The sequence below is a fragment of the Notolabrus celidotus genome, chromosome 21 (assembly GCF_009762535.1).
Source record: "Notolabrus celidotus isolate fNotCel1 chromosome 21, fNotCel1.pri, whole genome shotgun sequence".
Classification (NCBI taxonomy): domain Eukaryota; kingdom Metazoa; phylum Chordata; class Actinopteri; order Labriformes; family Labridae; genus Notolabrus; species Notolabrus celidotus.
The window spans coordinates 21,647,834-21,675,349 of record NC_048292.1 but is presented as its reverse complement, the minus strand read 5'-3'; the positions used below and the strand labels follow the sequence as shown (position 1 = coordinate 21,675,349).

At 40.2% G+C, this 27,516-nt stretch overlaps 2 protein-coding genes across 4 annotated transcripts; one reads left to right on the top strand and one right to left on the bottom strand.

Annotated features, from left to right (window-relative positions):
* Positions 1-3,210: 3,210 nt before the first annotated feature.
* nfyba (nuclear transcription factor Y, beta a) lies at positions 3,211-9,001 on the bottom strand. Of its 3 annotated transcripts, none has more exons than XM_034673558.1 (7): positions 8,874-9,001; positions 7,248-7,341; positions 7,025-7,155; positions 4,817-5,014; positions 4,369-4,447; positions 4,205-4,284; positions 3,211-3,746 (listed from the first exon to the last, which is right to left on the bottom strand). In XM_034673558.1, the coding sequence occupies exons 2-7, from the start codon at positions 7,339-7,341 to the stop codon at positions 3,714-3,716; spliced, it is 615 nt and encodes a 204-aa protein (XP_034529449.1). In that variant the 5' UTR covers positions 8,874-9,001; the 3' UTR covers positions 3,211-3,713. The 3 variants fall into 3 exon arrangements, with proteins under 3 accessions (XP_034529449.1, XP_034529448.1, XP_034529450.1); XM_034673557.1 differs by lacking the exon at positions 8,874-9,001 and adding an exon at positions 8,814-8,871; XM_034673559.1 differs by lacking the exon at positions 8,874-9,001 and adding an exon at positions 8,574-8,733.
* A 236-nt stretch (positions 9,002-9,237) lies between these two features.
* LOC117805441 (thioredoxin reductase 1, cytoplasmic-like) lies at positions 9,238-27,185 on the top strand. The gene is given in 16 exon segments (XM_034674173.1): positions 9,238-9,344; positions 10,068-10,221; positions 11,657-11,729; positions 12,779-12,905; positions 13,078-13,210; positions 14,512-14,536; positions 14,539-14,629; positions 14,704-14,878; positions 14,880-14,931; positions 18,787-18,869; positions 19,163-19,239; positions 19,319-19,475; positions 21,313-21,420; positions 21,515-21,610; positions 24,351-24,485; positions 25,716-27,185. Coding segments are annotated over 15 exon segments (1,488 nt in total). The 5' UTR covers positions 9,238-9,344; positions 10,068-10,131; the 3' UTR covers positions 25,782-27,185.
* Positions 27,186-27,516: the final 331 nt, after the last annotated feature.

The following is a 27,516-nucleotide window of genomic DNA, read 5'->3' as shown; positions in this document are numbered from 1 at the left end:
CAACAATGACTAAGTACAATAAATTCAGAGATTCAACACGATAAAGAGGAGAGAATGGGAGGGAGGGAATGGTTCCTTTTCCTGTGACCCAAAAATGATGTTTGAACTGGAGCAGAACGGAGGACAAGACAGGACACGAGTCACATCCGACTCAGAGACCAACTCAGACCGGGTCAGGAGATGGAAATCTGGAGCAGAGGTTTGTCCCCATGAAGAGTTGATATGAAAATGATGAAGATTTTAAATGTTCCTAAGGTATTCAATTAAATATACGATAGAGTGAAAATTAAGGATGAGAAGAAATTTTAATTTTGAGAATAAAGTAATTACAAAAAAAGCCCTAAAATTATGAGACAAATAGTCATGAATTTCAAGAATTAAGACCTAATCTTATGAGAATAAAGTTAAAGGCTATGGTTAATATATGATTAAATATTGCAAAAACATTTCACTTAACACAAAATTATTTAGTCCAACTCATAAATAATTCATGAAACACAAATGTATTTTACATAATCTAAAAATGCTAACTGTTTTATTTTGTATGGATTTTTTTTTACATTTTTATTAAACATTTTTGTGTTTAAGGAATTTTTAAAAAACAAGAAATAATTTCATGTTTTAAATTTTTCTTTTCATCTTTTGTTAAGGTTTCATTAAATATTTTTCATTTTTAATTTATTTTATTATTTTTTGTGAAATGTTTTTGCATTTCTAGAAATGTTAGTGCAGTTGACCTTTAGGGCCACCGTAGAACAGGCTGTAGATTTTGATTTAATGCACTTACCTCGTATGTAAGGGGATTGAATTCAATCCTTTTCTGTTGCCTAATGACACTATGGAAGAACAAGTATTAGAGCATAGCCAAAACAGTAACTTGCAAATTAACATAATGATATTTCTCTGGAGTTATTTTTCATCGAACCTTTATTTTAACAAGAATATTCCAATTTAGGTACAAGATATTTTTTATGAGGAATTCCTCGTCAAGACAGCTGGGAAGAAAGAACAACCAACAATAACAGCAACAAGCAAACATTACATCAATCAATATGCATCAGTAAAAGATGCATACACTGATCTAACTATCTTAATCCTTTTAAATCTACCAAACTAATAAAATAATCCAGATTAGGGTGAGTCTGTAGCTCAGGCAGAGATGAGGGAGTGAAAGCATTTAAATCACTTTAACCAAAGACAGAGTGAGTTTGAGAAATGACATTCATGATGCATCCATGAGACCAAAGGTTATAGCTACTGGAGAGCATAAAGGAGAAAGCAGTTCAGTGCAGCAACTTAAATCTGACGTCTCAGATCTCAGGTCACATCAGCTCACCAGGAGCATCGTTATTAACCTCTCAGTATCTAAAGCTGTTACTTTCGCCCCCCCTCACACTGACTGAACATACAGCCGTGTTCTTCTTCTTCTACAGGCTCTCTTTATTTTTATTTCTCAAACAAAAACATATAATTATGTAACTTTGCAGTTTCCTCCTCTGATTTCCTCGTCGTTCTTCCTGTAGAGTCATAAATCATTAGTCATTAACAGGATGCCGACGCCCTCTCTGGATCCCATAGGTATAATAATGTTGTGTGTTAAAATAGCAAACATCCGGAGAGTTCATGGTGTTGTCTGTTTCAGCTTCTAGTGCTGAGACTGACTGAACATTAAATCACATTGGGGAATTTCCCTTCTGCACATGTGATGTATATTTTTGGCCACAGGGGGGCAGTGTTTCTCAAAGTTAAAGTGTGCTGTGTAAGCCATTTAGTGGGACTATACATGGAGGGTTTTTGTCCAGATGATCTCAGTCTGAACTGACTAACAAAGCCTGCTTTATTAATCATCTTCTTTCCGTTTTTTCTGTCACGTTTCAGATGTTTGGGTTGGCAGACAGTTTGAGGAGATGAGCGGACACATGTAGGAGTGCAGCAGCAAACACTCATCATGTTTCATACTCTGCTGGCAGCTTTGGCAGGACACCAAGTGTAATCTGAATAAATTAGAGAGGCTGGTGGTGGGCTCTCTGGGAATGTGAAGGAGGCTTGTGTTTGAATCAGGTTGGTTCAATCCAGGATAGGAAATCTGGTTCCTTCTTATCCTGATTACACCTTGAGATATATGTATTTTACAACAAATGTATCACCCTCTGCTGGTCACGAGAGAAAATGCAGGTTTAAGGCACCTTAACAGCGTTTTTCGACCCTGGAACTGTGTTCCAATTGGTGGACCCAGGGTCTAAATTTAGTTCAGGGGTAGATAATCTCCCCCCCTAAAAGCCCCTGCTAGGAGGGTAGTACTTTTCAAATTCCCGGGACTTTCAGGGGACAGGGCCTGCAATGCTGAACGTGTCTGATTGGTAAATTAACCGCCGTGTTTTTTATCCACCCACTGTCCACAATAACATCACACACATCTGTGATTCACTTGATTTCTCTTTCTTTCATTTCTTTATATTTGTTCTATCTTTTTTGTGTGTGTGTGTACTTTTCAAAAGAAGAAGCTTTGATTCTCTTGATTTAGCAGCTTGTAACAGTAGTTTTCTCTCAGCCCATCGTGAATGAGTCTCTCCCGGTGTTACGGTTTTAAAAGTGACCCTGTAAACTAGAGACCTTCAGCTGAACGTGTCAGCGTTTGTGGAGTTTACACAGCTGTTGAAACATAGAGGGAGTTCCTGGGAAAGCAAACTAGTTTAGTTTGTTATTAAGATTTCAAAATATCCTCATCAGATATTTAATGATCGTCTAAAGGTGTTTGTGAGGGACGCATCCGGCTGAAAGTCGGCAGTTAAAAGGGTTGCAGTTTAAACCAGAACACCGGCCGATCTCTGCCACGGCCTTTTGAGTTAAAAAGGATTATAAAGCCGTGTTGAAACGTCTTTGCTACTCGCGCTTATCTCCTCTCAAGTGTTGATTCAGTGAATCCATCTGTGAAGAAATATAACACCATCTAAAACAGCGTCAGCTGAGTCTCTTGCTTGGGAGATGAATAAAGTACATTCTCTATTCTCTCTTCTCGCCAACAGGCTAACTGTTGTGTTGCTCATATGATGCCTGCCTGGGGCTAAAGACCCCGGAACTCTTGGTTGAAATACACCTTAATGACTTTGATTTTGAAAGTAGCTGCAGACTCAATTTCATGTTTAGGCAAAAATGAAGTCATCCAAACTGGGATCAATTAAATGTGATGAATCAAACAGACATTTCAAATGTCTCTTTTGAATTTTTATTCAAAGGATTTCCATAACATTAAAGCACATGGTACATAAGTGAACTTACAAAAAGAGCTGCATGATCTGATGAGAAATATCAACATGGCTTCTCTCGGTTCAAACAGAGAAGACGTTCAAAAATAAGCTTCAACACTTCCCTCAACCCCGCCCACCCTGGAAGAAGATGCATAAAAGCAAACACATTAACAGCACGCACGGAAGATTTCAACCACTAAATAATGTAATAATAACACTAGCCTTTAAAATAAAGCCTCAATTTCCCAGCTGCCCGGAGTCACTCCGGAACATTTGGTACCTCACATCTAGGAACTACACTTTCTACTCAACAGGTAGTGATTTCTCTGTACATGAGGGTTTCTGCAGACACCTCTTTCTCCCCTCCTCCCCCTCTGTCTGATGGCCTCTGCCCTGCAGCAGGGTCAGAGGTCATGTGAGTGTCAGAGCGTGGGCCTGGTAAGGAGCTGCTGCGTTCAGGCCTCGTCATGAGAACTGGATCTGCTGTACGGTAGGGATCTGCAAAACAGAGGCACGAAGAAGGTGAGGATCTTATTCCCTCCTACAGCTCAGCGTCAGAGATTTAACCCTTTAAACCTTGTTTTATTTTCATTAGTGTCTTTTTTGAAGCATCTTCGAATGCTTAATATTCTTAAAATCTGTCAAACCTAAAACGTATGATAGATTTGTAAATTAAGCCCAAGCTTTTAAAGTATTCATTTTAGATTATTTCAAACATGATTAAGCAAACTATGATCTCCTGTTGCAAGATCTGTCACTTCTGCTGCAGATGCATGTTCATCATGTTAAACCGAGCACTATAATGACTCTAACAACAAACATATGACACCAAGGATTGCAGCTTCCTGAGGCTGACTGAATCAGGGTTTTGAAGGCAACAATATGATGAGTTTTTTTTTTTTAAGGGTTTAACTGGCCATAAAAGAAACAATCTAAGCTAACAGTGTTCAGTTTACCTGTTGATATGAGGTGGTGTACACCATGACGTTCTGCTGCTGACCGTCTGCAGTGATAATCCCAGCTGGCAAAGGATTTGCTGTTTAAAGAAAAACAATTTAAATTAACGTCCCTGAACTTCAAACATATTTCACGTAAAACACATTTAACTTCTCAAACGTACGGAAGCTATCGTCTGTGAGTTCCTCTCCCAGGCCGTCTCCCACTGACACCCCAGGGATCCCCTTCTCTCCCTTCATGGCCTGAAGAACACCAGAGAAGAAGAAAATGTCACACATGCTATTAACAAAAGGTACATCTGGAAATCTGCTGTTTTTGTTTGCAGATAAAATGATCCATCTGTCCCACCTGGTGATGAGAAGGTGGAATATTTGTCTCGCTACTTTCAGTGTACATGATAGTAAATGTTTAGTGGGTGGATGATCACTCTCAGGATGCAACGGATGCACTTGAAGTTATGGTGACATCAAGATTTTTGGTTTGCACAAATAACTGTGTTGAAAATGATTGAGGAATGTGGCATTTTTCAAGGAGTACAGTTAAAGTTAAAGCTTGGTCCCAAATGTCCAGACTAAGACCTGCTGACATGCTGAGTCATGTTTGCGTCTCACCTCTCTGAACTTCTGCAGGTAAAGCTTCAGCGGCTCCACGTACATGTCGAAGCCCAGCGTGGACATGGCAAACAGGATGTCCTCCCCGTTAATGGTCTTCCTCTTCTCCTGGTGGCAGCGCTCGCTTGCCTCCGACGTGATGAAGCTGATGAACTCGCTCACACACTCCTGCACGCATTCCTTGGCGTCTTTTGCAATCTGTCAATGCAGAGAGGAATGATGTTGTTAAGAGATGAGTGTGTGTGTTTATAAAAATCTGCAGGATAACTGAGCTAATGTGAGTAAGCACCTCAAAAAATACACTGGCTGTTAAATTACAAGCAGCCAGTGAGACTCACTCTCAGAATTATGTTAATTTTTGAAAGTCCAGATATTATCTGAGTGGAATTTGATATTTTTAAATCCTCAGTTCTAGTTTATTTCATTCTTAAACATATTAGACTCTAAGAGACTCTGAGGTAGAAAAAGTTCTGCTCTTGGTTGCATCAGTCAGCAGCTGCGGCTGACGCAACAGGCTGTAAAGGCTGAAACTTAATCCCTGCAGGCAAATATTTTCAAACCTCTCATAGACGCTGCTGCTGCCTTGATCTGTGGGATTGTTTGTGTTGTTGTGACTCTGCTTAAATGATTAATTAGGATCCGACACATTAACATAAAATAGACATCAAGCAGCCTAGCAGTGGACCAGCTAACGCCTTGAAATGTGGGTTTAAATGACGTGTTTTCTGGCTGTTATGGTTTAAAAATGTCTCTCATTCTTTGTCTCATGAAAATGTTTTTTTCTGTGATGGGCATCGAGCTTTCTCCTTCAGAGCTCCTCGACTTTGGAACGACCTCCCTGAGGAGATAAGGCTCGCAGAGTCCGTGACATCTTTTAAATCTCTTCTTAAAACCCATTTTTACAGACTTGATTCTATGTGACTTCATCCTTCAAATGGTTTTTACTTCTATTTTATTATTATTTTTAGTTATTATCCAACTAATTAATTGTTTTAAATTGTATTTGATTATTCTATTTGATTGTTTATTATTTTAATTATTTTTTTTAATTTATGATTTTAATGTTCCTCATTAATCCTTTTCACTTTTCTAATTTTCCCGATGTGATGCCGTCCTCTCATTCTGAAAACCTCTTTCATTGTCCTTTTAATGCTTTTATTTACTCATCCATTTTTATTTATTTATTTTATTCATCCTTGAAAAACCTCTGAAACAATGATTTACTGGTCTCTTGTCACACCACTTCATTCTGTTTCATTAACGTGTATTCTTTCTAACCCTTAACGTTGTATTCGGTTTTGTTAAAATTCCTCCTCCCTGTCCGTCAAAAGGTTTACTTTGTTATTCGAACCAGGCTTTGTTTGACAAAGCACTTTGTAAACATTTGTTTTAAAAGGTGATATATAAATAAAGTTATTATTGTTATTATTATTATTATTAAAAACTATGCCAAAAATCTGAGCGAGTCTGTGGCGTACATTAACCAACAGCTATGATGCAACCTCTACAGCCTGTTTCGAAGCTGCTGACTGAAGTGATTCCTAATGGCCCTTTTCCACTATACAGCTCCAGCCCTACTTGACTCGACTCGACTCTACTCGGTTTGGGTTCCTTCTCCACCAGCCTGAGTACCGTCTCACGGTGGGCGGGGTCGTCATAACACAGCTGCGCAAAAAATGCGTCCACGTCATTTTGAACGCTACACAAACACAACAATCACAAACAACGGAGGACATGACGGCAATAGTGTACTTGCTGCTCGGTCTGTGGCCTTTTTGTTGCAGGCAGAGCGAGAGAGGAAAGCAAAAGAAGAGCAAAAGAGTACTGATGCCGTTTTTTAAAAATGGCGGGTTGGGCGTTGTGCTCATGACTCTTCGGTGAGAACATTCTCTGACCAATCAGTGGCCGGCAGTCCGTTGACGTCATCTTATAGTATCGGCTCAGCTCGCTTGGAACTTGAGCAGAGCAGGTACGAAAAACTGGTATCTGACACAAGGTACCGCGCCCGTGGAAACGGAACACAAACCGAGTGGAGTCAAGCCAAGTCGAGTAGCATAGGGCTAAGACGGGCCGGTAGAAAAGGGCCATAAGTTTCCTAAATGTTCTAAAATAAACTTAAAAAGGGACTACAGCTTGAAAATACAAGACTACAAACTTAATACACAAAGTTAATCTTTGAATAATCCCGCTCTCTTCTCTCTTTCTAACCTTTCCAGTCTGAGGAACGGCGTTCTTCATGATGCGAGCCACGTTAGCGATAGGAAGGTAGATGTCCTGCTCCCTGAAGTTCTCCTTCACACCTCCGTCATCGTGGTCGTTCAGACTCTCATCTGCATCGTCTAAAAACAAACACACATATGATCAGTTTCCTGCAGCTGTGATGGCTAACATGTGATGCTCATCACTGCGGCGGGTGGCGGCGGCTCCTTACCATCTTGAGACTGGAGGACGTAGTGACCAGAGGCCATGTACTCTCCAGTGATGCCCAGCTGGGAGGCGTCGGTGGTTGAGCTGTCTCCGTCCATCTGTAACACAAACACAGTAGCAAATTCAGACAAAGTATGAACAACATTCCTGCAGAGCCTGAACGCACCAATCATCTTGAATTTAAGAGTTCATACACACTCATCAAGGCACAGAGGATCCCTTGAAATTACACTACAAGCTCTTTACTGAACTTAAATGCTGACCAAGATGTGTTACTTTGGGTGAAGTGTTAGAGTACTAAATGCTCATCTTACAGAACATATTTTTGATCTTCATGCAAAGGCTGCTGTTTTCTGAATGAACAAAAGGTAGCAGAATGTGCACCCGTGTAGTCCTGGCTACATGCATTATGAAAATACAATGTTGTGAGGTGCTTTTAAAGAGTAATTTGAATACTTTATATTATAATAATATTTTTAAGCATACTTTAACTCAACTTTCCCTTTTATTGGAGTAATACTCGACCAGGAGTGTCTATACTTTGATTAAAGTAATGCAGTTTTGCACTTTGTCCACATTTAAGTAGCTGCTTAGTCCAACTTCCAGGACAAGGATGTGTTGATGCACAAACAAAACCAGGACACACATGTGCACATCATCTCCAGGACTGAATTGAAGAGAGAATTGAAATAAAAGAACAGTTATTTAAATTTTGAGTTCAATCCAGTTTTCTTGAAAATCGTTAGAGAATCTTGAGTGTATCGTATCGTGAACCAAAAATCAGGACTCGAATCGAATCGTGGGTTGAGTGTATCCTCACATCACTCGTGTTTTGCTTTGTTTTTAGCCAACTGGCAACCACAGCTGACCTCATTATTCATAAGCTCACCGACTGTTCACGTTATTGTGCCAACTTACATTTAGGTTACCATCTTAAAATGCACTAACTGTATTATGTGACGTTAGATCTTTGTTTTCATACATTTTAGGAGGTTAAAAACAAAAGTAGTCAAGCTGTGACCCTTTCTCCTTCACATTATTCGTGTTTTTGGAGCAGAAATGTGACTAATTTCAGTCTCAAGATACCACGATTGAGAGCTAGCTTGTTGTGTTAGCTCGGTTAACATAATAAGTGAGCACATAGTTAGTTATGGAGCTGTGAACCCTTAGAGAGGTCAGTTTGCTGAAGCCACAAGCCAAACACACTGATGTGTTAAGCTAGCATGAGCTAACGTGCAGATCTCAGTTAGTTGCTTAGCTAGCTCAGGTTAACCCGCCGCTTGTATAAATGAAACTAGTGATGAATAGAAGCTGTCCAGCGGGGTTTTACCTGCTGGAGTTAAACTATTCAGGCACACAGTGTCCCTTGAACACATTTTCATTGTCAACCCGGTGTAACTCGCGCCCACAGACACAGCGTCGGCCTGTTCTTTGTCGTGTCGAGAGAAGCAGGACGTGGCCGGGGCCGAAATGTTAAACAGCAATCTTTAAAGTTTCACCCGCTGGATACTTCCTGATGAGCAGCCCTCATTCACTCAGACAACAAATAAAAAATCAGACAGAGACGGACATTTCCATTCGAGCTAACGAGGAATCGGTTAGCAATCATTGGCCGGAGCCAGGCACAAACCTGCAATGAAGCCCTGGTTGGTTACCTTCCTGAGACGGCTGTTTGGTTGGACAGAAAATGGCTGCGAAAGGACCAGTCCCAGCGCGGAGCCGCGGCTGCCGTACCACCAAGGACCGATAGAGGGCTGCAAGGCGTTCAGGGACTACTTACAAGCTCAGACATCACAACTTCGCTGTAAATAAATCGGTTTCATCATAATGACAAAAGACTTATGCATGAAATACCCCGGTTGTGTTCTAAATCAAACATAGTTAGATATTTTTATTTTTCATCCATTTAGTGAATTTCTTCTAATATACAGTCAAATTAAAGATTCACATTATTCGAACACACTCGCACCCGTAACTGATTATCAGAATTCCTACATTAATGGTATCACGAGAACGCATCTCTTCTAGTCCACATTTTCCTGCAAATGTTTGCTTTGGAAAAAACTCCTCATTTCGTTCCTTCTTTGGAAACATAAACCCCGTAAGGCTTCTATTACACCGAATAACTTATATAAATCTGAAGCCGGTTAAAGTTAAAGAGGCGAGTTGTGTTCAGGTGTTTTTTTCAATGAAGTGCCAACATTTAACCTGAGCACAAAACTAGACAGGCAGTGTTATCCTGCACACTCTGTCCTGTTTGCAAGAGTCAGGATTTATTTGCAATCAACTTAAGTTATGTATTTTATTGAACTTATATTATTAAATTCTCTAGTTATGATTGTAAGTGTGTTTCCAACATGTTTTCAAAACCCTCTGAAGGCAGCAGCTGTTTGAAATATGCTTGATATTTACAGTGTCACCACAAGATGTCACCCTTTTACCATAACACTAACGTTTCTGATAATGCTCTCCAAATGTCAGGTATCATATGCAAAACGTGTGGACATGTTTTTTATACTGCTTCTGCTGCTTGTTACACACGATCTTGCATATTTGAAAACTGAATATCTGTTTTTCAGGGTGATAAATAATGCATTTTTTGCAGCTTCAAGATGTACGTTTTTTATTAACATGTAGTTGTTTTATTGCATTGCATTCCCCTGTACAACATCTATGATCACCTTTATTTTACAGTCTGTATCTTAAAGTTTGAGTCCTGTTCCTGTCGTTCTCTTGACGTCATTCAGTGCTGTCATCCTGCAGTCAGAAGCTCAGGGGTCAAAGTCCCTCCTCACTGAAAGTGTTTGTGGCTTTTATTTTGCAGGCTTGTGCTTCCAGGACTGACAGCAGAGTACACGTCTCTGTGACTGGATCTGTAGAAGTGAAACATGGAGCCACCAGCAGGGCCCTCATCGGGACCTTTTGACTACGACCTGCTTGTTATTGGAGGAGGGTCAGGAGGCCTGGCAGTGGCAAAGGTCAGCTGAAGTATTACCCCACAGTATGTTCAGTCACAGAGTTTAGCAGTAGTGCAGATATTTTAGCTTCCTTTGTTCAGTCTTAGATTGAAGCTTTGAACTACAGAGCAACAATCATGTCAGAACACAGAATCTAAAAAATGCACGAGTCCATGTTTTATTAAACACTTCACATGTAATCTGACCTCAAACAATAGAAACAAACTCATGTAGAATCAGGATACAGGGATTTCTTTATTCTCTGCTTATGCTGTGCAACATTTAGATTGATCAGATCTCCATCTGGCTCAAAGTAACACCAGCAAACATCACAACCAGTAACATAAAATACACACTTTCAATCTGACAGCGGAGTGTTCAGCTTCAGCTCACTCAGCATGAGCCACACGTGTTCATTAGAGCTCAAACAATTAGACGATTCACAGATTAGTTGAATATGTCATCCTGATAGGCGGTTTAATTTAGCATGTGACATTTCATAGACGTAAACAATCAATTCATGGAGAATAATTGCCAAATGAATAATTAAGAAAAAAATGATTGCCCTTCACAGCCCTAGTGTTTGGAAAGTAAAGAAGAAATAAGGACGGAAATAGTAAAAATGATTTTAAAAAAAGAATGAAAAAAAAAGATAAATAAATAAAATCAATGGAGTAAAATAGTTGAATAAATATAAGTCAGACATCAGAATGAAAGCATCAGTTGCAGCAGGTAAATGTGCAGAAACATGAGAGATGCTGCAACATGTGCACAATTTTTCATTGTGCGAGCAGCTACATTCAGTATCTCAGGCTTTAAGCCAGTATGAAACTCATAGAGCCACACTGACTGCATTGCTTGGTCTGCTGCTTCTGCAATCTAACCCATAATAAGAGGATGAAAATGGATGAATGCATGGCTAAGTATTCCATTTTTAATCATCATTAATTCTGAGTGGTATCCTGTTTGTTTTGTCACAAATATGCTGAAAATGACTCCTCAAAGATGTCTGCCGTCTTGGTTTTGTATGATTTTGTTGATTTGACTTCTAACCACAAACTTTCCACAAACGAGGACGTTGGGTGCAGAAGTTCAGCAGGATGAAGGATGACGTTCTTGTTTGTGCTTCCAGCTGTGACTCCTGCTTCTCTCCCAGGTGTCGGAGGACAATCCAACAACCCCCTTTCATAATTACTGCTAATCTGGTCAACAAACGCACACTCCACCAAAGCGCCGCTCAGATCGTTATCATATTAATGGGCTTTATGCTAATACGCTGATCTGCGAGCAGCTCTGGAGTTGGAGTGGAAACCAGATGAAGGGGCAGGAGCTGAGATTTAATGCTTGAGGAGGACAGATGCTTAACCCGTTTCAATATTTAATCTCCCTCCTTTTGTGCTGTCTGACTCTGTCGCTCTCTCATTTATTCTGTTTTCCTCTCCTCTCGCTCCTTCAGGAAGCTGCTGGGTTGAGGAAGAAGGTGCTGATCCTTGACCTCGTCGCTCCCTCTCCGAGAGGCACCGAGAGGGGTGAGAGTTTAATACTCAGTCTGAAGAGCTGGCTGGACGATTAGAAATCATCTCTCCTCTTCCTCTTCTCCTTTGTTGCAGGCTGAGCAGATTGATTTCTTTCTGCTGTCTCCTTTGTCCCTGTTTTTCCCCACATTTCCTTACTCTACCTTCCCCTTTTGTGTTATATTTTAAACCTGTCTTATTTTCTTTGGCTTCTGTTCGACCTGTTTTATTCTTTCTCTCAGTTTTCTGATGGCTTGTTTTAAAATGTTAAAATGTCTTCTTGTTTTGTGTCTCTTGTCTTGGTACTTTTAATCTGCTCTGTTCTTCGTCTCTGAAATTGACTTGTTTCTAAAAAATAACTTCATCCTTTTCCTATACATCCTTTCATTTAGTTTATTTTCGTTTCTGCTTCTTTCCTTTACTTTCAGCATTTTCTGCTTTCATTTCCATCTCTTCTCTAACTTACCCTGTTTTCCTCCTCCCCTATTTTGTTTTTACTTTATCCTTTCCTTCTTTCCTTTTGTCTTTTTCTTTCCTTCAGTCCTTTCCCTCTTTCCCTTGTTCTTCTTCTTTCCCTCTTTCTTTGTCCCTTCTGTCCTTTCCCCTCTTTCTCTTGCTCCTTCTGTCCTTTCCCTCTTTCTCTTGCTCCTTCTTTACTTTTTTCTCTCCCTCTTTACTTTGTTCCCTCTTTCCTTTCCTCGTTCCTCTTCCTTCTTTCCTTTCCGCCTACCTTTGTTCCTTCTGTCCTTTCCGTCTTTCCTTTGTTCCTTCTGTCCTTTTCTCTCGCCTCTGTCCTTTCCCTCTTTCTTTTCCTTCTTTCCTTCTCTCTGTCCATCATTTCCTTTTTTCTTGTCCATCTTTCCTCTCCCTTTTTTTCTGCTCCTTCTTTCCCTCTTTTAGACTTTCCTTTTACCTCTTTCCCTTCCCTCCTTTTCTTTTTTCTTTCTTTTTTCCTTTTCTTTTCTCCCTGTCCTTTCTTTGCCTTCCTCTCCCTTTCTCTACTAAATGATTTCCTAACCTCACCTGTCCTCCCCCCTCCCTCTCTCTCCCTCTCTGTCCTGCAGGTCTCGGAGGTTCCAGTCTGAACACAGACCAGATTAGGAAACTCTTACAGCAGTCGTCTCTCCTGGGAGAAGCTGTTGGAGACTCTGAAAAGTTCGGCTGGAAGTTTAAGAGCATGGTAATTAAAAAGTCATTACATCATCTCTATCATCTCCGTTAATGATTCAAATCGTTTAAATCGCACAAAACGAGCTGAAGCTGAAGTAAGAGTGACGCCCTGAATTACCGCCGCATCATGGTGAGCATGATTATGGTTTATTAGTCACAAACATCAGATCTCTGCCTCCGCAGCGTCTCACAGCTGGGTGGAGCTGATGGAGGCCGTGAGGGAGCAGCTGAAGACTCGCAGCGAGGAGCTGAAGAGGGAGCTGAAAAGGGGTGGAGTCTTTTACCTCAACGACCGCGGTGAGATCGTAGCGCCTCACACTGTGGAGGTAAAAATGTACACAGTCATGTCTTACATCCTCACTACTCCAAGGTCGATTCTCATGGGCCTCAAATATGATCACGTGCTACCAACCTCCTGTCCACAAATATTGAATGTATATATAATAAATTAATGCAGACTAACTTATCTTAAGTGTGACATTTTCAGCCTACATCACATGTCAATAATTATTATTAATGTTGTGTCTGGATACTAAAGTAATCAATTAAGTCACGCAGCTGTTTTTCATGCAGGCATGCAGTGCAGTAAAAAGACTCTATTTTGGCAGTGCACTTATGCAGACACAGCAGGGTTTTAAGGGGAATAAGAGCTGACAGTCTGATTTATTTAATGCATGTTTTTTCTCCAGATCACATACAATTAATGAATAGACTTTATATAATCCCTTTGCCTTTGCTCCTTACATTCCCCTGGAATGCACTGCGTCCTGCCGAAATGACCCTCCAGCGCATCATGAGCTGAGAACATGGTCGGTGCCTCTCTCCCCTCCCTCAATGGCATTTACTCTTCCCACCTCACCCGAAAAGCCCTGTGTATTGCAGGCGACCCCTCCCTACCGTTTCACAGCCTCTTCAGCCTGCTGCCATCAGAAGGAGACTACACAGTGTCCAGGCCAGAACCAGCAGACTGAGGGACAGTTTTCCTCCAGACAGTTTTCCACCAGGCAGTCAGGATGCTGAACTCTCTCCCTGTTCTGCACCCCTTTCCCATAGTGCCCCCTTCACAGACCTAACCCCCCAATCAACACTGAGGTCTGTCATCCTCAGGGCTGAACACGCACACACTCACTTTGCCAGACAAATAAGGCTGATTTTAAATTGCACTACAGTTAAGTTTTTGCACTGCTTTAAACGTATTTTATTATATTTATTAGCTTACTTCTTTTAACTTTAGCTTATCTAGGTCTTTTTTTATCCATTTTCTTTGTCTTGTGTGTATTTTCTGTGTTTATCTGTTGTTGTCGTTGCTAGGGTCTGAGAGAGAAACGCTTTTTTCAATCCTCTGTATGTCAGGTCCATACTGCAGTTTTTGACAATAAAGAAGACTTTGACTTTGACTTTGACTTGAATAAGCTCCATTAAGCCAGCAAAAGTTAGTCAGACACACTGTGAATGACCCTGCATCACGTGCCCAACAGTTCTCAAAAATGATACTTTTTTTTTTTAGTTTTTTTAAGCTCTAAATGCTCGTCTTGTGTTCATTCAGTGAATGCTTTAACTTGTTGATCAGATTGAGGACAGTTTCCAGCATCATTGTGAGCTTTATGTCCTTATTTTGTACCATCAGGCGACAGACATAAACGGGCGTAAGAGGGTCTGACAGCAGAGACTCTCGTCATTGCTACAGGAGACAGCCCTCAGTACCTGGACATACCTGGAGGCAGAGAGGTCGCATAACTAGGTCAGTCAACCAGAAATCAGACTGGAAAAACAAAAATACAATGTCCAAAATATAACCTCTACCTCTCTCGCCTCCCAGCGAGGACCTGCTCTCCCTGCCTCACCCCCAGGTCGGACCCCTGGTGGTGGGCGGGTCTGCAGAGGGGTTGGAGTGTGCCGGCTTCCTGTCCGGCCTCGACCAGCAGGTTATCGTCATGCCGCAGACCGACCTGCTGCCGGGGTTCGATCAGAAAATGGCTCAGAAGATAGAAAACCCAAATGTTCGTCAGTGGAGTGAACTTCCTGTATCACTGCTCACTCAACAATGGTACCGAGGGAGGTTCAGACATCATGAAACTGAGAGTATCATGAACCCTAACTCAGATTTTAATGAAGTCTTGTCTGTTTGTGTGTCAGGTGGAGCAGACTGAAGCTGCAGAGAGGACGCTGGTTCAGGTAAAGCTGCTCTTAAAAACCTAATTTATCAAGAGTACTAAAGAGACTTAATACCACACTGAAGAGGCAGTGTGATAAGCACTTAATAGTGCAGACATGATAATTTGAAGGTTATACAGCTGTTTTAGCATAGCACCTCTCACCTGTCTGATTTGGGTCAGTTATGCAGAAAAGTTACCCAGTGTACCTTTAACTTTTGGCCTTAAACTCTAAACTAGGAGGGATTCTCTCCTCAAAATCCTCCAGATAGTGACGGAAAACAGATGTATTATTCTGATTACACATCAGTTAAAGCTCTTTTCCTGATTCATAATCTTATTTTCAAAGTTAAAGCAAAATCTTTTGAATGATCTCTGAAGATGTAAAGAAGTATTTAACTCTGATTAAATGATCTGACTGTTCATTCACCACTCCCACTGAACATTTGATGTTCTCAGTGGCATGGTTTATAAATCAAATTCATATCCTCTACATGATGAAATTTAAAGACGTACTTCAGTAGCTGGTATTTACATGGATACAAAATATCTGGGATGACAGGAATGACAGGAAAACATCCAAGATTAAAGATGCATCAAAAATGATGTAAAGATATGACTCAGTTCAAGTGTAATATAGCATCAGCTAAGATGTGGACCAATCATGCTTGGTATTGCATAGCATTTTTATATTTATACTTGGGTTTTCTTCGGCTACAGGTGTAGAAATGAGAATATTAAGTGATATATAGCAGTTAGAATCTAGACTGAAATGTTCCCTTGCTTCAACCTTTCATTGGTGAATAGATCTTGATCTTCAAGGTCAAGAAGTACCCTGAAAAACTACACACTGCACCTTTAAATACTACACACTGTGCCTTTAATAACTAAACACTGTACTTTTAAATACTACACACTGTGCCTTTAAATACCACACACTACACCTTTAAATACTACACACTGTGCATTTAAATACTACACACTGTACTTTTAAATACTACACACTGTGCCTTTAAATACCACACACTACACCTTTAAATACTACACACTGTGCATTTAAATACTACACACTGTACTTTTAAATACTACACACTGTGCCTTTAAATACCACACACTACACCTTTAAATACTACACACTGTGCCTTTAAATACTACACACTACACCTTTAAATACTACACACTGTGCATTTAAATACTACACACTGTGCATTTAAATACTACACACTGTGCATTTAAATACTACACACTGTACTTTTAAATACTACACACTGTGCCTTTAAATACTACACACTGTACCTTTAAATACTACACACTACACCTTTAAATATTACACACTGTACCTTTAAATACTACACACTGTACCTTTAAATACTACACACTACACCTTTAAATACTACACACTGTGCATTTAAATACTACACACTGTACTTTTAAATACTACACACTGTGCCTTTAAATACCACACACTACACCTTTAAATACTACACACTGTGCCTTTAAATACTACACACTACACCTTTAAATACTACACACTGTGCATTTAAATACTACACACTGTGCATTTAAATACTACACACTGTACTTTTAAATACTACACACTGTGCCTTTAAATACTACACACTGTACCTTTAAATACTACACACTACACCTTTAAATATTACACACTGTACCTTTAAATACTACACACTGTACCTTTAAATACTACACACTACACCTTTAAATATTACACCCTGTACCTTTAAATACTACACACTGTGCATTTAAATACTACACACTGTACTTTTAAATACAACACACTGTGCCTTTAAATACCACACACTACACCTTTAAATACTACACACTGTGCCTTTAAATACTACACTACACACTGTGCCTTTAAATACTACACACTGTGCCTTTAAAAACTACACACTGTGCCTTTAAATACTGCACACTGTGCCTTTAAATACTACACACTGTACTTTTAAATACTACACACTGTGCCTTTAAATACCACACACTACACCTTTAAATACTACACACTGTGCATTTAAATACTACACACTGTGCATTTAAATACTACACACTGTCCTTTTAAATACTACACACTGTGCCTTTAAATACTACACACTGTACCTTTAAATACTACACACTACACCTTTAAATATTACACCCTGTACCTTTAAATACTACACACTGTGCATTTAAATACTACACACTGTACTTTTAAATACAACACACTGTGCTTTTAAATACCACACACTACACCTTTAAATACTACACACTGTGCCTTTAAATACTACACTACACACTGTGCCTTTAAATACTACACACTGTGCCTTTAAAAACTACACACTGTGCCTTTAAATACTACAGACTGTGCCTTTAAATACTACACACTGTACCTTTAAATACTACACACTGTGCCTTTAAATACTACACACTGTACCTTTAAAAACCACACTTTTAAATACTACACACTGCACTTTTAAGTACTACACTGTACCTTTAAATACTACACACTGCACCTTTAAATACTACACACTGTGCATTTAAATACTACACACTGTACCTTTAAATACTACACACTGTGCCTTTAAATACCACACACTACAACTTTAAATACTACACACTGTGCCTTTAAATACTACACACTGCACCTTTAAATACTACACACTGTGCCTTTAAATACTACACACTGTGCCTTTAAGTACTACACACTGTGCCTTTAAATACTACACACTGTGCACTGTGCCTTTAAAAACTACACACTGTGCCTTTAAATACTACACACTGTGCCTATAAATACTACACACTGTACCTTTAAAAACCGCACATTTAAATACTACACACTGTACCTTTAAATACTACACACTGTGCCTATAAATACTACACACTGTACCTTTAAAAACCGCACATTTAAATACTACACACTGTGCCTATAAATACTACACACTGTACCTTTAAAAACCACACATTTAAATACTACACACTGCACTTTTAAGTACTACACTACCTTTAAATACTACACACTGCACTTTTACGTACTACACTGTACCTTTAAATACTACACACTGCACCTTTAAATCCCACACACTGCACCTTTAACCTTCTTCAACTTCCCTTGTCTGAAAGTATTATGGTGAAGAAATTAATGTTGAAAGAATAAGCAGGAGCGTTTCCTACCTCTCTTACACAATCCCTTTTTCATTTGTGTTTTCTGTCACATCACATCAAGACGTGTTTTCAAAAAGAGCAAAGCTTTTAAAATTCTAATTCAGACTTCATTCTTAGATTAACCGTCTGAAAATCCCATGAAAAGAAAGTACTGAGTGTTTCAGAAGTTTGATATATCTTACTTCTCTCTTACACAAAGCGCTTTTGTTGTCTTAAAACTATCAAGAAATTAATCCACCACAGAAAATAGTCCCAAACAAAAACACTTAATCCCTTTATTGAGGGATGTTTGATTAAAAAAGTATAGTGACCTGCTGCTAATAGAAATGATAGAGCCTTTAGAAATGACAATTTAAACGTTGTTCAGAAACTGAGAGAGAGTAAAAACCAACAGACTTGAACATAGAAGGGTAGAGGGACAGTTTAGAGAAATGTCACGTTGTTGATGTGTTTGGATCTGTTGATATAAAAGCACATTTAGACCAACTGCAGCTATTACATTTGGGAATTTTGAGGCTTTCATTTGCAATTAAAACTGTGTTAATCACAGGTTGATCAAGTTTTTGATTAGTTTGATTTAATTGATTCTGCAGATGCACCACAAGTTTCTAGGAAGAGTCTACGGGTGACCTTCATAAGCAAGGACGGTCAGACCAAAGAGGAGGACTTTGATACGGTGAGTCATCTTTGTCCAGTTCATCTTTGTGTTTCAATCTCCATCATGGTTTCATAGAACAGAAGGAAGCAGCCATGTTTACAGCTTTGAGATATGAATGACTACTCATTTATTTTTAACTATAAGACACGTGTTACACTTCTTTCATGAAAGCCATCAGACTCCATTGCCAAAGACAGTAACTCTAACTTTCATGATGTAGGAGTTGCTGGTCTACAGCTTTGTTTTGTTTGTGTTTGCTGTTTCTGATTAAAGGTCATCGTCCTGCATTTTACTCGTCTTTATACTTGCAGGTGCTGCTTGCTGTTGGAAAGAAGGTGTGCACCAGCAATATAGGACTTCAATGTGTTGGAGTGAAGTGCAAACAAGAGTGCGTTCAGTTCCTTCTCTTTATTTTATCCTCAGTTTGTGTACCTCAGTTTGTTTGATGGTCGTGTTTGTGTCTGCAGCACTGGAAAGATCCTGGTGAATGAGAGGGATCAGACCAGTGTGGATCATATCTACGCCGTTGGATCAGTGCAGCACGGACGCCCCTCTACTACCGGCCTCTCAGTACATGCTGGGACGCTGCTGGCCCGACGACTCTACAGTGGAAACAGCATCTTGGTACACAGTAGATAAGGTTTATTATAAGTGTAGGAAGTGTGTATCCATGTGTGTTTTCAGGTATGAGTTTATGCACATTTTTGATATTATGTCAAATTCTAAGGGACTATCCTGAGCTCAACTTGTTAAATAATAATAATAATAATACATTTTATTTATAGGCGCCTTTCTGGACACTTTCTGGTCGTCTTACAACATACCAACAGTAAAAACAACACTCAACAGTAAATAAATGCATAAATACAACAGAATAACAATGCAATACTAATAACATGAGAGTGAAGGTTAAGTCGGGTGGGTATTATGGTATGGAGGAGGTCAATGAGGTACTGAGGAGCTCAGTTGTTGATGGCCTTGAAGGTGAGAAACAGAATCTTAAAGATGATGCAGTATTTGATGGGAAGCCAGTGGAGTTTCTGCAGGACAGTTGTGATGTGGCTGGTGGGGGGGGGTTCTGGTGATGATGCGGGCAGCAGCGTTTTGAACCAGTTGAAGTTTATTGGATGGATTTTTCTGGTAAACCAAAAAGAAAGGAGTTGCAGTAATCTAGGCGGGAGGTGACTAGGGTGTGAACCAGCATGGCAGTACTGTTGTGGGAGAGAGACGGACACAGGCAAGAGATGTTACGGAGATGGAAGTATGCTGACCGAGCGACATTATTGATGTGGGACTGGAGTGACAGTGGGCTGTCGAGGATGACACCCAGACTCTTAACATGGGGGAGGGGGAGACGGAAGAGTTGTCAATGATGATGGAGAGCTTGTTTGTTTTTGAAAGGGTGGATTTAGTGCCAGGAGAAGGACCTCGGTTTTATCACTGTTCAGTTTGAGGAAGTTGTTGGTGAGCCAGGATCTGATGTCATGGAGACAGTTGGACAGGGAGGTGGGAGGGAGAGAGGAGGTGGGTTTGATGTTCAGGTAGAGCTGGGTTTCATCCACATAGCAGTGGAATTGGATGTTGTGTTTACGGAAGATATGACCAAGAGGGAGGAGGTAGATGATGAATAAGAGGGGCCCAAGGACAGAACCTTTGGGTACAACAGAAGAGAGGGGGGATGGTTGGGAGATTAATGTTATAATCAGGGTTCAGCTTGCTCCAGCAGCCATGACAGAAGCTGGCTACAACTTAAACTTCAGGCTGAATGAGTCTGATCAAAATGCATCCACTGAAAGTTCTTGTTCTCATCAGCGACAGCTCAGATTATCATTTAAAGTGTCTGACAGTATCACAAACAGGATCCCTGCAGAGATAGACCTCTTTGTTTAAGAGTGATAAACTTCTTTAAAGCGGTTGCATCCTTTTCTTCTAAGCTACCAGACTCAAGGGACAAAAACAGTCTAATTTACATGCAGAACACGCAAGTTAGATGTCTAATGCTGATCCAACAGATACTTTTGTTGGTGTTATTGTGAGACGTCAGCATTTCTAATGATTTGTTCTGATCCAAGAGAACAATACAAGGAAATTGATTCAATCCAGACATTGGTAATTTAACAATTATGTTGTTCTACAAGCTAAAATTGCTGCGTCGTCAACTCAGTCTGGGGATTCAGGATCAGAAAAACATCTTCAACACAAAGGTTATTTTCTGTAATGTTCTCAGACACTTAAAGTCACAATCCAAACCAGTCAGTGGCAAAAACAAGAGCCTTAAAGTGGGGCACATTTCCCCTGTGAATTATGCACCAACTGAAGCTATCTTTTCCAGTCTGTAGCAGTTTTCAGCCATCATTACGACCCAAATTCAAAATATAAACAAGCCCAGGCTAGAAAATGATGAGAATAACTCTTTGAAGCTCGTCTTTAATGTATTTAATTGATGTATTTTGTCCTACAGTGTGATTACAGCAACGTGCCCACCGTTGTTCTCACTCCTCTGGAATACGCTGCCTGCGGTCTCTCAGAGGAGAAAGCCAACCTGACATTCGGAGAAGACAGCGTAGAGGTGATGTTAAACAACAGATGCAAACACCTACAGAAGCATGAACGCTTTAACAAACAGGGTTTATTATCATCAACATGTCTGCCCCCTTCTGCAGGTGTATCACAGCTACTACTGGCCTCTGGAGTGGGAGCTTCCTGCAAGGAATAAAAACTCCTGCTACGTTAAAGTCATCTGCCACATCCCGGACAAAGTAGGTGTTTTCAAAGCTGAGGGTATAGAGGGGGTGTTATGCTCATTATCATCATGATACCTGATCACCAGTTATGCACTGTATCGTTTAGAATACATTTTAAGATTATTTTAATGTTTTTTAAATCTAATCTAATTGTACAAGAAGCTAGAACAAAGACTCATGGTGAGGCAGGCTTTTATCATCAGGGCCCACCAATGTGGAAAACCCTACCTTAAGATCTGAGGGCTGCACAGAGCATCAACATTTTTAAATGCAAACTCAAGACCAACCTTTTTTAGTCTCGCTTTTAACTGAGTTTTATTCTTAAAACAGTTTTATTTCCCCTTACTTTATTTATTTATTTATTTTATTATATAGTTCAAATTTTAGTCACTTTTTATTTTATTTTAATGTATTTATTTATTATTATTTTTGAAGTATAGCATCTTATGTTCTTTTAATGGTTTAATGGTTCAATATTTTAGAGTTTTATTATATGTGTGTTTGCTCATTAAGATATCATGAGAGCGTTTCCTCAGTTCGTTCAGCGACTTCTTTTTTATTTTTCATTTATTTTATTGTAATTGCTTTTATTATTATCATTATTATTATTTTTATTATTATTTTTATTATTATTATCATTATTAATATTAATATTAACATTATTGTTGAATATATTGTGTTCTTAATCTTAGGATTGTTGGGTTGGTGTGGAGTCTGGGCTGGGGTTGGGATTGGGAAAGGAGGGTCTTTTTATTTTAATTCTCTAATTTTATTATTTTTTATTTATTCCATTTTAAGTTCCTTTTCTGTACAGCACTTTGTGAAATGTATGAAAAGCGCTTTATAAATAAATTCTGATTGATTGATTGATGGGTGACTGCAGCAGTAGCTGTGTTTCAGCACATCCTAACACACATCCATAAGTGGGATGTTCTGAAACACATCTATAACTGAAACCTGTATTTTTGTTTCCCCCCTGAGATGTAGTCACAATGTCAGGATTCATGCATAGTTCACACCTCATTATCCCACCTGCCTCCTGTTATATATTTAGATCTTCCACGATTGTCTTGGCACCACTTGAGATGACTGCATCTCACCGTGCATCTCTGCCAAGCTGCTGATAACTGTGTTAATATCAACGTTCTCCGCTCATCAACACTCATTATCTGCGTGTAAATTATGTGTAATGTGATCCTCAGATGGTTTAATTGCACTTCATTCCCCGTCTGCAGTTAGCGATCATTATTGAAATACACTGCAGCCCTCATTAACGCTGAAGTAGCTTTTAATATCCATTTGGTTTTATGGTTTTAAATTTGTTCTCGTGCGACTCGTAATCAAACTCAGCTTGGGCGGATCCTGGGGACTCAAAATACTCTCTCAATCACGTACACGAACAAAATAAATCCAATTATGTCTGAGTCTGAGACATATTGCACTTGGACTCCATCAAGACATGACCTTGGTGACTTTGGACTAAGAAACTGAAGACAAACAAAGACACAGGATGAGTAACTGGCTCTGATGAGGGTCCAGGCGAGATATTAGTATCTGGTAACCTGACTTAAACTTGGGGCTTGATTTTAGTGTGGACTCAGGACTAGGACTTGATGAAGACATGAGCTTGGTGACTTTGGTTTTGAACAAAAGAAAGACTATGATAGATTTGACTCAAAAAAACGCACTGAGACACTTTGGCTCAACTAGACTCTAACTCTCACAGGGTCCTACATATTTGGAACCAGTCTCGAACTGAGGACCTGGGACCTGATGTCGACTGACTCTATTCCAACATGGTGGCAATGACATGGAGACTCCTTTTAAAAAGACGAGCTAGAACTTAACTTGGACATTAAAACTAGGTTTCTGGATTTATGAAGGGACTCTGACTCATTTTGGATATTGGACTTAGACGTTGGGGATCAGGGACCACCAGTTTCTGGGAGCTGGACATTTTGAGTTGACCAATCAATCAATCTTTGTTTATATAGCGCCAAATCCCAACAAATGTTATCCTCACACTCTTTCCAAACAGAGCAGGTCTAGACCATACTCTATGTTCTATTATTAACATGGACCCAACATCAAGACAGGATAAGATCCAGTCCCATCTTACAGACAGGACTCAGTCTGATCTCATCTTAATTCACCATGAACAGAGCACTTTGCAGCATTTAGCGAGTTACAGTGGCAAGGACAAACTTCCTTTAACAGGCAGAAACCTCCAGCAGGACCAGACTCATGTTAGACAAACATCTGCTGAGACCGTGTTGGAGAGAGGGATAAAGGGAGATGAAGAGAGAGAGAGATGATAGTGGTGAGACGGATAGTACTAGTTGTAGCAGCTGGAGTCTGGCACGTCCACAAGAGCAGAGATCCAGAGGAACGTATGAGACAAGGGAGCTCAGGGACTCCAGAAAGGTCTATGGTTAGTGACTTTAATGGGACAGGTAGAGTTAAAGTAGGTTTTTCACAATTATTATTGACATTGAAGCCGGAAGGCTGCATCATCCGTCAGCCTTGAGCTTAATTGGATGATTGGTTGACTTCTTTGCAGGCTCCCCTCCGTGCATCATTGACTGTTCTTATTTAAACATCACAAACTTGAATGCAACATCAATCAACCAACAGCTGCATGAAAAACCATCCTTAAATTAGGCAGAAACCTCAAGCAGAACCAGACTCATGGTGGAGGGCCATCTACAACACCTGCATGCTGAGAACTTAACCTAACCCTGCTGTGTCTCCACAGGAGCGTGTGATTGGTCTCCACGTCATGGGTCCAAACGCTGCAGATATCCTCCAAGGTTTCGTTGCAGCGATGAAATGTGGTCTCACCAAAGACCAGCTTGACTCCACCGTGGGAATCCAGCCCGGGTCAGCCCAGGTCAGTTCACAGTTTTTCCACAATACTGCACAAAGATGTCAATGACTCGATGGCTGTTAACAGCTGCTTTGACAACTATATTGATTTCTCCTTTGCTAATGATAACAGTTCTTCGTCACTGCCTTGACGGGCTGTCACAGAGTGTTTTGAGTCTCTGTACTGAGAGGTCACTTTGAGAGATTAGCATCCTCAGTCCTTGAAAAAGCTCAGCAGTCTGGGGTCAATGCCAGAGCAGCACATTCAAATCAGTTTCCTCCTCTGAACGCAGCCCGTCTGAATTATTCATGGACGATATTTAATAAACCTTGTCGCTCACAGCCAGCCCCCGTGGAGTCTGACCCTGCAGAACACGAGCGGGTTAATGCCTGACATTTTCAAACTTAATTAATCAAGCATTCAATGAGTGTTAAGTGGAGGTCAGTGGTCCTGGTGGTGTCGGCTAAGAGGGGGTTTGTAGATATTGGTTAATGGCTGGTCAAAGATCCCTGTTGGACTGATTGATTAAACAGATTGATTGCTCTGTTAGGGAAATGACCCTGTGATTATGAACCTGTTATTGACTGAATGATTAAGAACTCACATATTTGATCTTTCATATACCTCTAACTCGCAGCCATTTTTCCCTTTAATAAACTTAATCAATATGCAACCTTCAGTCTACAAAGTATTGATCTTTTAGCAGAGCTGTGGGATTTTTGGTAAAGTTAACTCTGCACCTCAGTTGTCTTTTGATTCTCTTGAAGCTTCACTACAAACGGCTGATTGCTGGAAGTTAGAAATTATGCACTTTAGAGCTGTTGCATTAGTGATGAACTTGTATGGCTGCACAATAAACAGTCTGAGTTTATTGCAGTGTAAATAATGTGTTTTATGCACACCAAAAATGCTCCCTCACTCTTCAAACAGTTGGTTGGAGGCCTGGGTGTAATGTTCATGCTTTCACATCATCTGTCTGCAGTCAGGTGAAACTGCAGCTTAGCTTTCAGGTTCCCTCTGTGTAGCTTTTGCAGTTTTTGGCACCAATTAATAAAAGCTAAAGAGCTTTGTTTAAAGGTCAAAGCTCTTGACTTTAATTTCTAATGAATAGCACTAAGTGTTCCAGCCTCTTTGTATTTAGCAGAGGACAAAGTAAGCATTGATTCTCCTGACCTTTACAGCCTCTGCAGGGCGGCACAGTCTCCTAACCTGTTGATACGCATGATGAAGTGTTCGTCTCTCTCTGCTGCTCAGGTGCTCACCTCGCTGACACAAACCCAGCGGATGTCTGAGGCCTTGATGATGAGGGGCAACTGCTGAGGTTAGCCCCCTGCTGTCAGTCACTGTTGCCTAAAGCAGCAGTGTAAGACAGCAGGGAGCACCCTGAAGATTGACGGCTGCAGGATGGTCACCTGACCACATGATGACGTCCTCACCTGAAGCCTGAGTGACAGGCGGGCGAGGTCCGATGCTCTACTGCTGACACACTTTGTATTTCTTTTATGCATGTCTGCTTTTTAGGTTTGTTTGCAGTTCTTTTATGAAAGGTTTGCTTGAAGCCTCATTCTGTAACATACAGTAACGTTAATGCATTTTAATGGCTCTTAACTATAAAGAAGTTAAGACGCTCCCTGAGGTTCTGCCCCTGAAAGCCTCTGCAAGCTTTAATACAGCTGAGTTTTTAAAGGCTGCAGGAGAGTGATAAGACTCTGGGATTTGATGCATTTACATGCAGTAAAAGCTCCGACTTATACGCTGTGTTTTTATTGCTCTGGTTCAGCCTCAGGGGTCTTACAGCCTTAATTTCATGTAATGAACTAGACGGGGATTATAGAATTACCCAAATTAATAGTGTTTATCGGTGAATGCTCGGCTGTAATTGATGCATATGGCGTCTTTATCGCGACATTAGGCCAGAGTTCCTGACGCTCTCCCTTGTTTGCTTTCTCTCTTTTATATTCTCTCTCTGATTCAGCGCCGCCAAGCAAAGCAACGCTCTTCAAACAACTGTTGAATATTCATGCAGGATCATTAAGTGAAGTGTCTCATACAAATCAATGCGGGGACCGGAGTGCAGATATTTTTAAAAGCATGCCACTGACCCTCCAAGTTTACAGCTCCACCTCTGCTCTGCATGCTGCATTCAAATCAGAAAATGTTCATCTGCGTGCGTGCAACATGGGTGTGCCCCGTGCAAGGGCATCATTCTCATTCTCTGGGTGTCTTTGCAGCTTTTGCAAAAGAGCACAGGCTCTTGTCCGTTCTATGGTAATGTCTCAAACTATTGTGCTTTGTGTGTCGCTTCCCGAGCACTGCAGCTACTAGATGCAAATTCTGTGAGAGTTACCCTCCAGACCACCTTCTGATTCTCTCCCTGACAGACCTGCTTGTGTAAGTAAGACAGATCTCCTAATTAGAAAAAGTGCACAGGACTGTGTCTCTTTTGGCGTGTGCCTGAAAATGCCATTAGAGCATAATTCAATCAAAGAAGAGAAGCTTCTGTGACTTTGTGCAAGTTTCACGGCAAGGTTAAGATGCTGCAGAGAGGTCTATCTATCACTGCCTGCTGATCTTGGACTGAGTTCAGGAGTCTGAGCTGACCTTTATGCAGTGTGAGCGGTTACCACTAGATGGCACTGCAGATGTATGTGGAGGAGGTAAATAAAGACACTGCTCACTTTGTCATTTTTGGAGAGAGGAGAATAAAATGGATTCAAAGATGTGTGTTCTGCAAAAACTATCTTTACTACCATCATGTCTGCAACTAATTGTATTGTTTATACAGATGCTATCATACAAAATACATGTTTAATATTTTTTTTACTGTTGGCTAGAGCTTCAGAACTTATTGAACTTCTAGGTTAGCCTCTATGTAACTCAGACATGACTTCACTTAGTGCAGTGGCTGCTATCACAGTAAAGAAATATTATTTTAACCGCTAACGCTAATTTGGTTGCTACTACAGCTGCTGGTACTTCTGTTACTGCTTCTTTTATCACAATAATCTTCCTCTTATAACAGTACTTTTGACACTTTACTTCCTCTAGCATAACC

Bases quoted from the DNA above. Each gene is read 5' to 3' on its own strand.
- nfyba (XM_034673557.1), bottom strand. From the start codon at position 8,852: ATGATTGCTAACCGATTCCTCGTTAGCTCGAATGGAAAT. The intron at 4,285-4,368 runs GTACGTTTGAGA...TTCTTTAAACAG, and splicing joins ACTCACAGACGATAGCTTCC to CAAATCCTTTGCCAGCTGGG. The intron at 3,747-4,204 runs GTAAACTGAACA...TCTGTTTTGCAG, and splicing joins ACACCACCTCATATCAACAG to ATCCCTACCGTACAGCAGAT.